At 35.9% G+C, this 17187-nt stretch overlaps 1 protein-coding gene across 2 annotated transcripts in view; it reads left to right on the forward strand.

The window, feature by feature from the left end:
* LOC121373345 (putative protein tag-278) overlaps positions 1-17187 on the forward strand; it is a 115535-nt gene that overhangs the window by 10367 nt on the left and 87981 nt on the right. For both annotated transcript variants that reach the window (XM_041499923.1, XM_041499925.1), the window contains exons 2-3: positions 513-579; positions 4998-5104. In XM_041499923.1, coding sequence (XP_041355857.1) covers positions 513-579; positions 4998-5104 — 174 coding nt within the window. The remainder of the gene's footprint in view (positions 1-512; positions 580-4997; positions 5105-17187) is intronic.

Genomic DNA, 17187 nt, shown 5'->3' on the forward strand with positions numbered 1-17187 from the left:
GACTTTTAAAGACTTTTACACACCCATTGGTGAGAACATCATTCGTTATTTTTGATAACACATACTGTTAACACACATATGTGCGATAACATTTTAAAGACATGACTGGCTGCTCCTAGGTGATGACCAGGTTACCAATGCCATACATCCAATGAAAGAAAAAAAGCACAGTTGAATCGATCACTCTGTGATGTCACTTGGGTCACTTAGGTCATGACCACGGAATAGCCAATCACAAGTCTTAGAAGTGATCTCCAGAATATGTATCAAAAATCACAATAGCTGATGGCATATCGTGACAGGCCTGCATAATGTATAGCCAGTGTTTCTAGAATACTGTATATTCCTGGATATAATATGTGGATGAAAATATTTTCATCCGAACTCAATGTATAACAATTACAAATTCTCTTGTCATGGACCATTTTTCTTATTTTATAATCCTAGCTATGTACTTTCTGTTTAGTTTTTACGTATACATATTATTTGAACGTATTATGTTTTTCTTCTAGCACCGAATGGCAGAGCTGGAGAAGGAAGTAGAGGAGAAAAGACTGGCCATAGAAAATGTCAGGAGAGGTCAGTCAAGGGAGATAATCCTCTTTTTTTTTCATTGTGATAATTATTGACATTGACAAAACTATATCATTTAACAAGCATTCTGAGAGTACTGCTAAAGCGAGACATATGTGTCTCGTGCCGGACCCAATTTGTATTCATGCCTCCTTAGTTTAAGGGCCATAACTCTGTGACTAATGGGTAAATCGACATAAAGGTTAAACTAGATCTGTAATAGTAGTTAATAAAGCTATATACCAAATTTTATCTCAGTATCTTCAGGCATTGGAGAAAAACAAATCTGGAAAACTAATTTTCATATCTCCTAAGTTTAAGGGCCATAACTCTGTGAAAAATGGGTAAATTGACATGAAAGTTAATCTTGATTTGGAATAGTACATAACACAGCTACATGTATATACAAAATTTCATCTCAATATCTTCAGGAATTGGAGAGAAAAAAAGTCTCGAAAACATATATTTTCATATCTTCTACATGTAAGTTCAAGGGCCATAACCCTGTCAAAAATCGGTAAATTGTTACGAAAGTCAAATTTGATCTAAAATAGAACATGATAAAGCTATACACAAAGTTATAACTCAGTATATTGAGGTATTGGGACACAGTGCGTAAAATAAATTTCCGTATTTCCTAACTTCAAGGGCAATAACTCTGTCAAAAGACTTAACAAAACCAAAATTCTCTTTACTAATGTCAGATTTCTGATGTTCTGTTGGAAACAGGGTGTACATGTAGCTTAGTCATTGGCGTAGGAAGCAGGGGGGGGCAAGGTGGGGCATGTGCCCCCCGTTTTCAGATATTTTGCTTTATATTTGCTTTATAATAGTGTAAAAGTGTGTAAATATAAAAGTGTGCACCCCACCACTTTTTGGCACCTTCCTACGCCACTGTTAGTGGTTTCATTATTTTTATGACTGATTAAAAGTGTCCTACGGGTCCAACGGGAGGGGACTATAGGTATTATCCCTGTCCTTCTGTCTGTCCGTCTGTCTGTCTGTCCCACATATAGTTTTACCAATGTTTTTTTTCTCATAAACTTAGAACTTAGACATACAAAAATGTGTTTTCCAGCTTTTGTTTTTGCAATGCTTCAAGATATTGAGCTGAAATTTTGTGTACAGATTTATCATGTACTGATACAGATAAAAAAAGTTTGACTTTCATGGCAATTACCTATTTGACTGGAAATAAGCCATGGGGGCCAAGACAACTCATTGTTAGCTTAGCATGGGGTGGGCTTATTCCCAGACAAGGGGCCAGTTTTGTTGAGAATTTTTTTTAATAATAATAATAATTAAAATAAATAATAATTAAATTAACTAGGAAGAAAACAAAAAACGTTCAGTAGCACATCTATTAATTAGTGTTCCATTTGTTATTAATAAATAATAATTGTTTATTAATTAAATTGATTTTTTTTTTTTACTAGTATCTAATTATCAGAAACACCACTTCTATGTTACAATTACTTACCAGTGCTGTTTATTTACATCCAAAATTTAATGTTGAGAAGACTTAAAACAACAGCAATTAACAACAAACTCAATAGGGTATACACACATTTCTGATACAGGCAGCCAGCTAACACTACAAAGAATTGTCGATCGAGGTCATTGTTCTTAGCCAATCAGAATAAGGTATTTGCTTAATTAGCATTACCTGCGGACCCAGTGTGATGGTAAAAATAGACATTGGTTTTAGTTCAGACTTGGGCTGTGTACTTCAAAGAAATACTGCAGGCATGAAATTGAAAACAATGTTACACACTGTTACTGTTAGACTGCTAAATCTCACTGGTGGTAAAATATTGTGTTACATTTGTGTTTCATTATCTGCAGGAGGTATGACCTTTTAAAAGAACTTTGAGCAAACTTGTAATTTCGAGTTATTTATAAGGTGACGAAGTTGGGGGGGGGGGGGGGGGGGGGCTTATTTACGAATGAGGGCCTAATTTCTTAAATGCTATCAAAATGGGAGGGGGGGGGGGGCTTATTCAAAGACATGAGCTAATTTCTGGTCAAATAGGGTAATTTTACCCATTTTTTCACAGAGTTATGGCCTTTGAACTTAGAAGATATGAAAATTTGTTTAACAGAAATTTTTTTGTTTGTTTTTGCAATGCCTTAAAATTTTGTATATACCTTTATCACTTACTGTTACAGATCGTAACGATTTACCCATCATGTACTGTTACAGACCAAGTTTGATTTTCATGATGCTTTACTAATTTTTAACACAGTTGTGGCCCTTGAAAGTGATACAGACGTGTTTTCCAGAAAACAAATTTCCGCAGTGACTCAGGATATTGAGCCAATATTTTGTGTATAGCTTCACCACATACTGTTACAGATCAAGTTTGACTTTAATGGTGATTTATCCATTTTTCACAAAGTTATGTCCCTTGAACTTACAAGAGACAAAAAAATTCCAGAATTTGTTTCACAATGCCTCAGAATATTGAGCTGAAATTTGGTGCATAGCTTTATCATGTTCTGTTACAGATCAAGTTTGACTTTAATGGCGATTTATCAATTTTTCACAAAGTTATGTCCCTTGAACTTAGAAGATACAAAAAAAATGTTTTCTTGAATGCCTAAAGATACTGAGCTGATATTTTGTATATAGCTTTATCGTGTACTGTTGACTTTCATGTCAATTTACCCATTTATTTCTCAGAGTTATGTCCCTTGAACTTAGAATTAAAAAAAAAAAAATCTTGAATGCCTCAAAATATTGAGCTGAAATTTTTGCTATAGCTTTATCATGTATTGTTAACTTTCATGGCGATTTACCCATTTTTTTCAAAGTTAGTCCCCTATCATTTGAACTGGAGGGGACTATAGGTTTCATCTCCATTCTTCTGTCTGTCTGTCTGTCTGTCCATATGTCAGTCAGTCTGTCTGTCCGTCCGTCTGTCTGTCAATCTGTCTGTCTGTCTGTCCATTTGTCTGTCCGTCTGTCTGCCTGTCCATCTTTCTGTCTGCCTGTCTGTCTGTCCATCTGTCTGTCCATCTGTCAGTCTGTCTGTCCATATGTCTGTCTGTCCATATGTCTGTCTGCCTGTCCATCTGTCTGTCTCTGTCCATCTGTCTGTCTGTCCATCCATCTGTCTGTCTGTTCATATGTCTGTCTGTCTGTCTAACCATCTGTCTGTCTGTCGGTCTGTCTGCCTGTCCTGTCTGTCTGTCTGTCCATATGTCTGTCTAACCATCTGTCTGTCCATCTGTCTGTATGTCTGTCCATCTGTCTGTATGTCCATCTGTCTGTCTGTCCATATGTCTGTCTGTCCATCTGTCTGTCTGTCCATATGTCTGTCTGTACATCTGTCTGTCTGTCTGTCTGTCTGTCCATCCATCCATATGTCTGTCTGTCCATCTCTCTGTCCATCCATCTGTCTGTCTGTCCATCTATCTGTCCATCCATATGTCTGTCTGTCCATCTGTCTGTCCATCTCTCTGTCCATCCATCTGTCTGTTCATCTGTCTGTCTGTCTGTCCATCTCTCTGTCCATCCATCTGTCTGTCCATCTGTCTGTTCAGCTGTATGTCTGTCTGTCCATCTCTCTGTCCATCCATCTGTCTGTCCATCTGTCTGTTCATCTGTCTGTCTGCCCCACATTGTTTTTTGAATGTTTTATTTACAGTGCCTCAAGATAATGAGCTGTAGGTTTATTAGGTTTGACAGAGTTATTGCCCTTGAACTTAGGAGATTCAAATATTTGTTGAGCCTCATAGGGCACATGTATTGCTTTAACATTACTCTCACTGGGCAGAACTATCAACTCAGCTGCCCCTAATGATAGTCCACGGAAAGAAAGAAATGTTTTATTTAACGACGCACTCGACACATTTTATTTACGGTTATATGGCATCAGACATATGGTTAAGGACCATACAGAGTTTGAGAGGAATCCCGCTGTCGCCACTACATGGGCTACTCTTTCCGATTAGCAGCAAGGGATCTTTTATTTGTGCTTCCCACAGGCAGGATAGCACAAACCATGGCCTTTGTTGAACCAGTTATGGATCACTGGTCGGTGCAAGTGGTTTACACCTACCCATTGAGCCTTGTGGAGCACTCACTCAGGGTTTGGAGTCAGTATCTGGATTAAAAATCCCATGCCTCGACTGGGATCCGAACCCAGTACCTACCAGCCTGTAGATCGATGGCCTAACCACGATGCCACTGAGGCCGTTTGATGATAGTTCATGGATTTGGTTTCTTTATAACACAAAAATAAACCTCCATTCAAGGGATTTGAACCTGAGACCCTCACTATTAAGAGTGCAGCACTCCACCAACTGAGCTAATAGGGAAATTCCCACTAGCTACTGCTAGTAGGAGAACTTTATACCAACACTACTACATGAAATCTCCCAGAATGCTTGTTTTTATATTATTTTATTTTTATCTTCAGACCTGGAGAAGATGCATGAGGGTCAAATTCAGTCGATAATGGAGCAACATCGACAAGAGATGGAGAAGCTCAAGAAACAGCACCAGGAAGAACTGAAGAAACTACAGGTAACGTGCATTGTTTTATTTCACTGTCACCCCAGTGCTGTAACTATAGGTAACGTGCATTGTTTTACTTCACTGTTACCCCAGTGCTGTAACTATAGGTAACGTGCATTGTTTTACTTCACTGTCACCCCAGTGCTGTAACTATAGGTAACGTGCATTGTTTTACTTCACTGTCACCCCAGTGCTGTAACTATAGGTAACTGCATTGTTTTACTTCACTGTCACCCCAGTGCTGTAACTATAGGTAACGTGCATTGTTTTACTTCACTGTCACCCCAGTGCTACATCTATAGGTAACGTGCATTGTTTTACTTCACTGTCACCCCAGTGCTACAACTATAGGTAACGTGCATTGTTTTACTTCACTGTCACCTCAGTGCTGTAACTATAGGTAACGTGCATTGTTTTACTTCACTGTCACCTCATTGCTGTAACTATAGGTAACGTGCATTGTTTTACTTCACTGTCACCCCAGTGCTACATCTATAGGTAACGTGCATTGTTTTACTTCACTGTCACCCCAGTGCTGTAACTATAGGTAACGTGCATTGTTTTACTTCACTGTCACCCCAGTGCTATAACTATAGGTAACGTGCATTGTTTTACTTCACTGTCACCCCAGTGCTACATCTATAGGTAAACTGCATTGTTTTACTTCACTGTCACCCCAGTGCTGTAACTATAGGTAACGTGTATTGTTTTACTTCACTGTCACCCCAGTGCTACATCTATAGGTAACATGCATTGTTTTACTTCACTGTCACCCCAGTGCTATAACTATAGGTAACGTGCATTGTTTTACTTCACTGTCACCCCAGTGCTGTAACTACAGGTAATGTACATTGTTTTACTTCACTGTCACCCCAGTGCTACATCTATAGGTAACATGCATTGTTTTACTTCACTGTCACCCCAGTGCTATAACTATAGGTAACGTGCATTGTTTTACTTCACTGTCACCTCAGTGCTGTAACTACAGGTAACGTGCATTGTTTTACTTCACTGTCACCCCTGTGCTGTAACTACAGGTAATGTGCATTGTTTTACTTCACTGTCACCCCAGTGCTACATCTATAGGTAACATGCATTGTTTTACTTCACTGTCACCCCAGTGCTATAACTACAGGTAACCTGCTTATAGCATATTAAATGACCTTTCATTTCGTATCATGTTTATGTCCCGTGTTAAATAATTTTCAACTGTCACAAGTTTTAGCGAGTAACAATGATAATTATTTCACAAGGGACATATAAACATGATACGGGATGGTAGCGAGTTTAATATCTATATTTATTACCCATAATTGATCTTAATTTATATCACTGAACTCATTTGGATGAGGTTCCTGCAAGATTGTAGTGCGCCAATCGATGACGTCATCGTCTGACTTGGAAGTGTTACCATATAAATGTGTAATACAAATGTCAAATGTCATAGTATAACAGTCTAGCATACTATAAACTTGTGCAATAAACAACATGGGAAAATTACTGGCATGTAGTTCTGTATATTTACATGTACTTCACTGTCACCCCAGTGCTGAAACTGACAGGGTGGTAATTACAGGCCCATAGGAATTTAAGGAAGAAAATGTACATTTGTTTGTTCCACGTGTAATTATATAATTACAAACTTCCAGCCATTATACAATTTACATTATATAATTACAAACTTCCTGCCATTATACAATTAACATTATACAATTTACATTACACAATTTACATTATACAATTTACATTATATAATTTACACTTAAAAACTGAATGTTATCCATCGAAAAACCTCAGAAAATTACATCATAACGTCGTTACGTAAAACAGATCATGGACAGGATGTTAGAAACTTATTTATATGTAAGTTTAACTAAATAAGTTGTGTTGTTTGCAGATATAAAAATTCTTTGACATTTTTTGTAATTTATCGATGTATAACAGTCACAAATTTGTGACTGCTATACGTCGATAAATTCACAACAAAAAAAAGAGAAACAATTCATATATAAATAAAAATATGGTTGTACCTTCTTAATTCTCCCCAATACAGATTGTGTCCCATACTTTAGATACCATGCCTATGGGCAAGATGGAGTGCAGTACCCCCCCCCCCCCCAACAAACACCCCCCCAAAAAAAAACCCACACAAGAAACCCCCACCAAAAACCCCAAAACAAACAACAACAAAAATCAAATTTGTCCAGTTTGCTCGTTTAAATTTTTGTCTAGCTACATACACATGTAGATTATCTCCCTTCATTTTCAATGGTTTGGTTTGGTTTGGTGGGGAATACTGTAACAATTTGTAACATACTGATGGAAAAGAAATAATTAAAGGATCTCACCAACACCTACAGCACAATCCCTCCCCCCCCCCCCCCCCCAAACAAACAACAACAAAAATCAAATTTGTCCAGTTTACTCGTTTGAATTTTTGTCTAGCTACATACACATGTAGATTATCTCCCTTCATTTTCAATGGTTTGGTTTGGTTTGGTGGGGAATACTGTAACAATTTGTAACATACTGATGGAAAAGAAATAATTAAAGGATCTCACCAACACCTACAGCACAATCCCCCCCCCCCCCCCCCCCCCCCCCCCGGTCGCTAGTGCCAGCAAGTTAACAGTATTGCTGATATCCAGTGTCATGTTACTCACATTTAGTCCCAATTTATAACTCTGTGCGTCATCAGAGCTAGCGGGGTGTGCAGGGGCAACCGTAATTATGTACCACATTATTGAATAATAGTAACAATTCAGGTGAAACTGCCTACATTGGCTGTTCCAGCATTTTGTCCTCACCCATGTATTAAAAATGAGATTTAATCAATACAATTTGGTGGTAATTTGTTAAAAACAAATCTGTTTTAAAATTTACAGACATCTGTTTGTAAAAAAACCATATTATGGGAGTTAGTATGGGTTTAAAATTTAATACATATACATGTAATATGTTTTTATATGAGTTTTAGAATTATTTTGTATATATGTTAAACACCTAATAACCATACAGTAAACCAGAATTCCTCTCTCAACTGGGCATTTTTTTATTGTCCTGTTTTATATATCAGTACAAAAAAAACCCTCTACAAACCAGACACCTCTTTAAAAATAAATATAGTTTTTACTTGATCCTGTAGATATCCATTTTAGAGACGTTTCACTGTCATTTTTAAGGAAACCTCTTTTACATAAAAATGTTTAGTGAAAAAATGTTATGTGAGTTGCTGTGGGTTTAAAACTCAATATGTTTGTAAGGGTGTATAGATGACAATAGTAATATATGTGGCTAAAACTCCTACCTGCAGTGTATCAATTGACATAAACGCCACGGATATAAATACTACCACTCCTCACCCTTAAAGTCAATCAGAAAAATATTGGGGGTCAAGCTGCTCATTTCTGAGATAACAGGTAGCTTCTATAACTACTCTAGTTCTGCACAAAATTCGAGTACTTTTTTTTTTACAGGTACCCCATACATGTTTCAAGCACAGGGCTACTTGACACATTGGTACTAAATGAAATAAAATTAAATACATTTTTTGCCCAGATGAATTTTTTTTTTTTACAACCAACACACTCACATTTATCACCAATCACAGGACTTGTGGTGTTCACTTCTCTATCAAAAGTTTGGTACACCTCGAATTTTGACCGAGCCGGAAGTTATTTGGTTTAGTACTACCTTAAATGATGTAGTATATGGTATAGTGATGTGCCAATTCATCGCTTTCCTTTTGATGCAAACAGACATTACTTATCTTATTCTTTGTTTTTCACAATTTTGAACACAATAACAGTGTTGTATGTTGATATTTTCTTAGAAATTCTGAATAATGATGAAAACAAATAGGCCTACAAACATATATATTTATTCCTTTTCTGTTGCTGTTCTCGTGGGGATGTGAATATTTATTTTGCAGCTGTAGTCTTCTTTTTAGCCTCCATGTTTAAATTAAACATAATTATGCTTCTCTTCAGATTTCTTTAAGGGGCCATGTAATAATTACCTAAATCAAAATCTGGCAGTTTTATACCCCCTCCCCCAGTGTAATGTAATTCTGTAACACTAAGAGAACTGGCCCATCTACAGTTATGTAATACTCAACAACACCCCATCTACACTTACGTAATATTCAACAACACCCCATCTACAGTTATGTAATATTCATCAACACACATACGCACCATCTACAATGACATAATGATCATCAACACCCCATCTACAGTTATGTAATATTCATCAACACCCCATCTACACTTATGTAATATTCATGAACATCCCCACCCACTACTTTCTCTGCCACTGTAATGTAATTTTACCAACATTTTTATTATTTTTATTTATTTTTATTTTATATAATAGTGCTTGGTGTAAAATGGGGATTTTATTAAACTTAAAACATATTAATATTTTTATAACTATTATACTTTGTTGCTGTAATTAATAAATAAATAAAAATATTTGATTATTATCTATAATTATACTTAGTTTTTGTATAATAACATTTTGCATCAAGGATACACACATGTACATAGTGTCTCACTATAAATACTAACAACATGTAGACGCAATCAGCATTATTAAAAATACAAAATGTCTGACTTTAAATATTTTTAAAAATATATATAATACCTATATTAGAAGTTTACTAACAACATGTAGGCCTAATCTGCATAATTTAAAATATATGATTAATGTTTATAATTATACTAAATTTTTGTATAATAACATTTTGCATCAAGGATACATACAAAATGTCTGACTTTAAATATTTAAAAAAATACATAATATATAATATCAGAAGTTTACTAACAGCATGTAGGCCTAATCAGCATTATAAAAAATATATGATTATTATTTATAATTATACTTTGTATAATAACATTTTGCATCGAGGATACATACAAAATGTCTGACTTTAAATTAAAAAAATAAATATAATACATATATCAGAAGTGTAATAACAACATGTAGGCCTAATCTGCATTATTAAAAATATATGATTAATGTTTGTAATTATAATTAGTTTTTATATAATAACATTTTGCATCGAGGATACATACAACATGTCTGACTTTAAATATTTAAAAAATATACATACTACATATAACAGACGTTTACTAACAGCATGTAGGCTTAATCATAATAATAAAAAAAAATATTAATGTTTATAATTATACTTATAGTTTTTGTATAATATTTTGCATCAAGGATACATACAAAATGTCTGACTTTAAATATTTAAAAATATATATATAATACATGTATGAGAAGTGTAATAACAGCATGTAGGCCTAATCTGCATTATTAAAAAAATATATGATTAGTATTTATAATTATACTTTGTATAATGACATTTTGCATCAAGGATACATACAAAATGTCTGACTTTAAATTAAAATTTATATATAAATATAATACATGTATCAGAAGTGTAATAACAGCATGTTGGTGTAATCAGCATTATAAAAAATATATGATTATATTATTTATAATTATACTTTGTATAATGACATTTTGCATCAAGGATACATACAAAATGTCTGACTTTAAATTAAAACAAATATATATATAATACATGTATCAGAAGTGTAATAACAGCATGTAGGAATATAATCAGCATATCTACAGTATATAACACCTCCCACCCTGGAATCTGTAGGTCAATATTTATTTGTTTAAAGGTTAAAAAAATAGACTGGCCACGTGTACAATGGTTCTTTGTTGTCGGTGGTGAGAATGTAGATTACGGGTAATAACGTCTCTGACTGTCGAGCACCGGTGCCAGCGCGAGATGAATTGTTTTCAAGCCATGTCTCTGTCACGTTTGGCTGTCGGCGGCCATTGTGAGTGCCTAGCAACCGCCTTGCATGTGGCATGGACCTCCTTTGTGTTCATGCTAGGGTGACTGTTGTTTTAAAGTGTAAAGGGTGAATGGCACAGCTGAAGCATGATAAGGCGTGTCGAGATTAAGGATGTAGAATTTAACACCCAGTTGGAGATTATGGATCTAGAACACCCGGTGGGAAATTAAGGATCTAGAAGAGGCTGTTGGAGATTATGGATCTAGAACACCCAGTTGGAGATAAAAGATCTAGTTACCTGGTTGGGGATTAAAGATCTAGACTACCTGGTTGGAAATTAAGAATCTAGACTACCTGGTTGGAGATTAAGAATCTTGAGGAGTCTGTTGGAGATTATGGTTCTAGAATGCCCAGTTGGAGATTAAGCATTTAGACTACCTGGTTGGAGATTAAGAATCTAGAAGAGTGATGGAGATTATGTATCTAGAACACCCAGTTGCAGATTAAGGATCTAGACTACCTGGTTGGAGATTAAGAATCTAGATGAGTCAGTTGGAGATTATGGATCTAGAACACCCAGTTGGAAATTAAGAATCTAGAAGAGTCAGTTGGAGATTATGAATCTAGAACACCCATTTGGAGATTAAGAATCTAGACTACCTGGTTGGAGATTAAGAATCTAGATGAGTCAGTTAGAGATTATGGATCTAGAACACCCAGTTGGAGATTAAGGATCTAGACTACCTGTTTGGAGATTAAGAATCTAGAAGAGTCAGCTGGAGATTATGGATCTAGAACACCTGTTTGGAGAGATTAAGGATCTAGACTACCTGGTTGGAGATTAATAATCAAGAAGAGTCAGTTGGAGATTATAGTTCTAGAACACTGGTGGGAGATTAAGAATCTAGAAGAGTCTGTTAGAGATTATGCATCTAGAACACCCATTTGGAGATTAAGAATCTAGAAGAGTGTGAGAGATTATGCATATAGAACACCTGGTTGGAGATTAAGAATCTAGATGACCTGTTTGGAGATTAAGAATCTAGAAGTGTCATTTGGAGATTGTGGATCTAGAACACTTGGTTGGAGATTAAGATCTAGAAGAATCTGTTGGAGATTATGGATTTAGAAGATTTATTTGGAGATTAAGCATTCAGAACACCCAGTTAGAGATAGGGATCTAGAATACAGCATTGGACTTTGAGATTAAGCATCAATAACACTTGGATGAAGATTATGGAACACCCAGTTAAAAATCTAGAAGAGTCAGTTAGAGATTAATGTAGATTAAACATCTAGTACACCTGATTAGAGATAGGAATCTAGAAAACCTGGTTGCAAATTAAGGAACTATAACAGCTGGTAGGTTATTAAGTAAGTATAGATAGAAGACCCAGTTGGAGATTAAAGATCTAGAAGACCCAGTTGGAGATTAAAGATCTAGAAGACCCAGTTGGAGATTAAAGATCTAGAAGACCCAGTTGGAGATTAAAGATCTAGAAGACCCAGTTGGAGATTAAAGATCTAGAAGGCCAAGTTGGAGATTAAAGATCTAGAAGACCAAGTTGGAGATTAAAGATGTTGAGATTAAAAATCTGGAAGATCAAGTTGGAGATTAAAGATCTATAAGACCAAGTTGGAGATTAAATATCTAGAAGACCCAGTTGGAGATTAAAAATCTAGAAGACCCAGTTGGAGATTAAAGATCTAGAAGTCCAAGTTGGAGATTAAGAATCTAGAAAACATGGTAGGAAATTAAGAATGCAAGAAGATTAAGCTGGATATGCTTACCATTCATGAATACCTAATATCATTACTGTGTGGATAGTGACTTGCTGCTAATGGAAAAATGTACCGGCTTTTCTATAAAGACCACATGTCAGAAATAACAAATGTTTGACATCCAAGTGCCGATGATTAATAAATCAATGTGCTCCAGTGGAGTCATTGAACACAAAAATTATCAAATATTTGACATCTAGTAGCCGATGATTAATAAATCAATGTGCTCTAGTGGTGTCATTATAAACACAAAAATTATCAAATATTTGACATCTAGTAGCCGATAATTAATAACTCAATGTGCTCTAGTGGTGTCATTATAAACACAAAAATTATCAAATATTTGACATCTAGTAGCCGATAATTAATAACTCAATGTGCTCTAGTGGTGTCATTATAAACACAAAAATTATCAAATATTTGACATCTAGTAGCCGATAATTAATAACTCAATGTGCTCTAGTGGTGTCATTATAAACACAAAAATTATCAAATATTTGACATCTAGTAGCCGATAATTAATAACTCAATGTGCTCTAGTGGTGTCATTATAAACACAAAAATTATCAAATATTTGACATCTAGTAGCCGATAATTAATAACTCAATGTGCTCTAGTGGTGTCATTATAAACACAAAAATTATCAAATATTTGACATCTAGTAGCCGATAATTAATAACTCAATGTGCTCTAGTGGTGTCATTATAAACACAAAAATTATCAAATATTTGACATCTAGTAGCCGATAATTAATAACTCAATGTGCTCTAGTGGTGTCATTATAAACACAAAAATTATCAAATATTTGACATCTAGTAGCCGATAATTAATAAATCAATGTGCTCTAGTGGTGTCATTATAAACACAAAAATTATCAAATATTTGACATCTAGTAGCCGATAATTAATAACTCAATGTGCTCTAGTGGTGTCATTATAAACACAAAAATTATCAAATATTTGACATCTAGTAGCCGATAATTAATAAATCAATGTGCTCTAGTGGTGTCATTATAAACACAAAAATTATCAAATATTTGACATCTAGTAGCCGATAATTAATAACTCAATGTGCTCTAGTGGTGTCATTATAAACACAAAAATTATCAAATATTTGACATCTAGTAGCCGATAATTAATAAATCAATGTGCTCTAGTGGTGTCATTGAAAAACAGCATCTTTTGTTTGGACAGTAACCGTATAACTGTAAATAAAATGCATTGAGTGTGTCATTAAATAAAACACTTCCTTTCTTTCTTTTCTACACCACACGTTTCTCAATGAAGTTTACACAAACGATACTATAAACATATTCAAGGCAGCTATATAACCAAAATATTCAAACATGTATTTTAAAATTAAATTATGTGAAAAACACCAATGATAAGAAATGACCCCAAGTATTTTCTGGTTTATACAAGTATGAATTGAAAGAACAATGTGCACACTTTTTGCATGAGATGCTAGCCTAGTGGTAAAGCACTCACCTGATGTTCAGTCTGTCTAGGATCGATCCCCATCAGTGGCCCATTGAGCTATTTCTTAATTCAGCCAGTGCACCACGACTGGTATATCAAAGGCTGTGGGGTGGTGCATATAAAATATCTCTTACTACTAATGGAAAAATGTAGTAGATGTTCCTCTAAGACTATATGTCAGAATTACCTAATGTTTGACATCCAATAGCTAATGATTAATAAATCAATGCGATCTAGTGGTGTCATTAAACAAAAACAGAGAGACAGTCAATCAGCTGATCAGAAGGTCATGACCTCTCCGTGGGTGTCACGTTGAGGTTTGTGGAAAATATCACATGAGTATATCTTCCACCGCATTGTCATATGACTAAACATAATGCCAGTATTAGGTATATATTGTTCGTTATTGTTCTCTCAAATGTTATTGGGCAGAACTAGTAACTACTCAACTATCTCTAGTCCACAGCTCGTGTTCCTTTACACCAAATCAGTTCCAGTGCTGACAATGTTAACATCGGCTGATAAAACTCATAATCAATGTAATGAATGAATGAATGTTTAATGACACCCCCAGCACAAAAAATACATTGGCTGTTGGGTGTCAAACTATGGTAAATGCAAAATTCGTAATCAGTGTACCAACACACCCAGGAAGTACAGAAAATGGGATGTATCCAGGTTGAAAGTTACATTAAATATCATAGTGGTCATCTGTGACAGACAGAAAAAGATTACTGGTTCTTATTAAATTTAATTATAGCCATCATATTACTGTATTTTAAAGCAGATACACTCACTAGTAGATAAAAAAAAGACCCCCCCCCCCCCCAAATTAATTATTATTATTTTTTTTTTTTTAAACCATCAACAACCGTTGGCCAAATTATCATATCACATTTGTAACTGTAGGGGACTATAGGTTTCATCTCCATCCTTCTGTCTGTCTGTCTGTCTGTCTGTCTGTCTGTCTGTCTGTCTGTACCACAAATAGTTTTCCAGACTTTTTTTTTAATTGTTGCTTCAAGATACTGAACTGAAATTTTATGTGAAGCTTAATATTACCATGTGCTGTTACATACCAAGTTTTACTTTCTTGGCGATTTTATTTACCCGTTTTTCATATGGTTATGGCCCTTGAACTTAATTAGGAGATATGAAAATTTGGGGGGGGGGGGGGGGGGGGACCCGGTAGGGGACATGTATTGCTTTAGCAGTTCTTCTTTCAGAATGCTTGTTTAATAAAAGTTTTTCTTGGTCAAGAAAGGTCTACTAATTTTCAACTTCAAAAGCTGTGAATGAAAAAACCGTAAAGTTTGTTTTATTTAATGACACCACTAGAACAGATTGATTTTTAATCTTATCATCGGCTATTGGACGTCAAACATATGGTCATTCTGACACTGTTTTTTTTAGAGGAAACCCGCTGTCGCCACATAAGCTACTTTTTTATGACAGGCAGCAAGGGATCTTTTATTTGCACTTCCCACAGGCATGATAGCACAAACCATGGCCTTTGTTGAACCAGTTATGGATCACTGGTCAGTGCAAGTGGTTTACACCTACCCTTTGAGCCTTGAGGAGCACTCACTTAAGAGTTTGGAGTCGGCATCTGGATTAAAAATCCCATCCCTCGACTGGGATCTGAATCCAGTACATACTAGCCTGTACACTGATGGCCTAACCACGCCGCCACCGAGGCCGGTAAGGCCACACAGATAATGAGAGAGAAAAATCTGTTGCCACCACACAATGGGCTATTCTTTTTCAATTAACAGCAACATATCTTTTATAAATGCAGCATCCCACTTGCAGGATAGCACATACCATGGCCTTTGATACACATGTACCAGTTGTGGTGCACTGGCTGGAACGAGAAGTAGCCAAATGAGCTCACTTACAGGACATCAGGAGAGCGCTTTACAATTTGGCTATATCCATTCCCACATTCATCAAGTAGATAGAGAATATTATAGGAATACTACACTTTGCAGGTAGTATTAAACCAAATAACTTCCGGCTTGGGTCAAAGTTCGAGTTGCACTGAACTTTTGATAGAGAAGTGAACACCACAAGTCCTGTGATTGGTGATAAATGTGAGTGTTGGTTATAAAAAAAAAAAAAAGTTTCATCTGGGAAAAAAATGTATGCAATTTTATTTCATCTATTACCACTGTGTCAAGTAGCTTGAAACATGTATCGGGTACATGGGATCAGTGATTTTAAAAATTTACTAGCCACAATTCAAAATTCACTAGCCCTACTTTACTTTGTGTTAATACAGTTTTACTAAATAATAGTAATAATCAGATATGTCACCTAAAGAGGGAGATAGAGCTTAAAAGCACTAACATTTGGGGATTGGGGTGGGGTCAGGATATTCATATTTACAAAATAAGACTTAACTGAAACATTTGACCAAAAACAATTCACTAGCCATCGGGCATGGTAATAATAGTTATTTACTAGCCCAACTAGCCATGGGAGTAATACTAGAGGCTGGGGGGGGGGGGGGGGGGGCGGCTACCATAATCTTGAAGCCCTGGTTCAAGCATGCTATCCTGGGCACACACCTCAGCTGGGTTAGTTGTTAGCTGTTATTGGTTAGTGAGAGAGACGATGGTGTATAGTGGTCTTACACCTACTCACTGAGTTGTTAAAACTTGCTTTGGGTGGAAGCCAGTACCAGGCTGCGAACCCAGTACCTACCAGCCGTATGTCTGATGGCTTATAACCACGACACAGGTAAAGTGTTCGCTTGATACGCGGTCGATCTGGGATTGATCCCCATAGGTGGGCCCATTGGGCTATTTCTCGTTCCAGCCAGTGCACCACAACTGGTATATCAAGGCCCTGGTATGTACTACCCTGTCTGTGGGATGGTGCATATAAAAGAACCCTTGCTGCTTATCAAAAAGAGTAGCCCATGAAGTAGCGACAGCGGTTTCCTCTCTCTTATATCTGTGCGGTCCTTAACCACATGTCTGATGCCATATAACCGTAAATAAAATATGTTGAG

The sequence above is a fragment of the Gigantopelta aegis genome, chromosome 5 (genome assembly GCF_016097555.1).
Source record: "Gigantopelta aegis isolate Gae_Host chromosome 5, Gae_host_genome, whole genome shotgun sequence".
In the NCBI taxonomy this organism is placed as follows: Eukaryota; Metazoa; Mollusca; class Gastropoda; order Neomphalida; family Peltospiridae; genus Gigantopelta; species Gigantopelta aegis.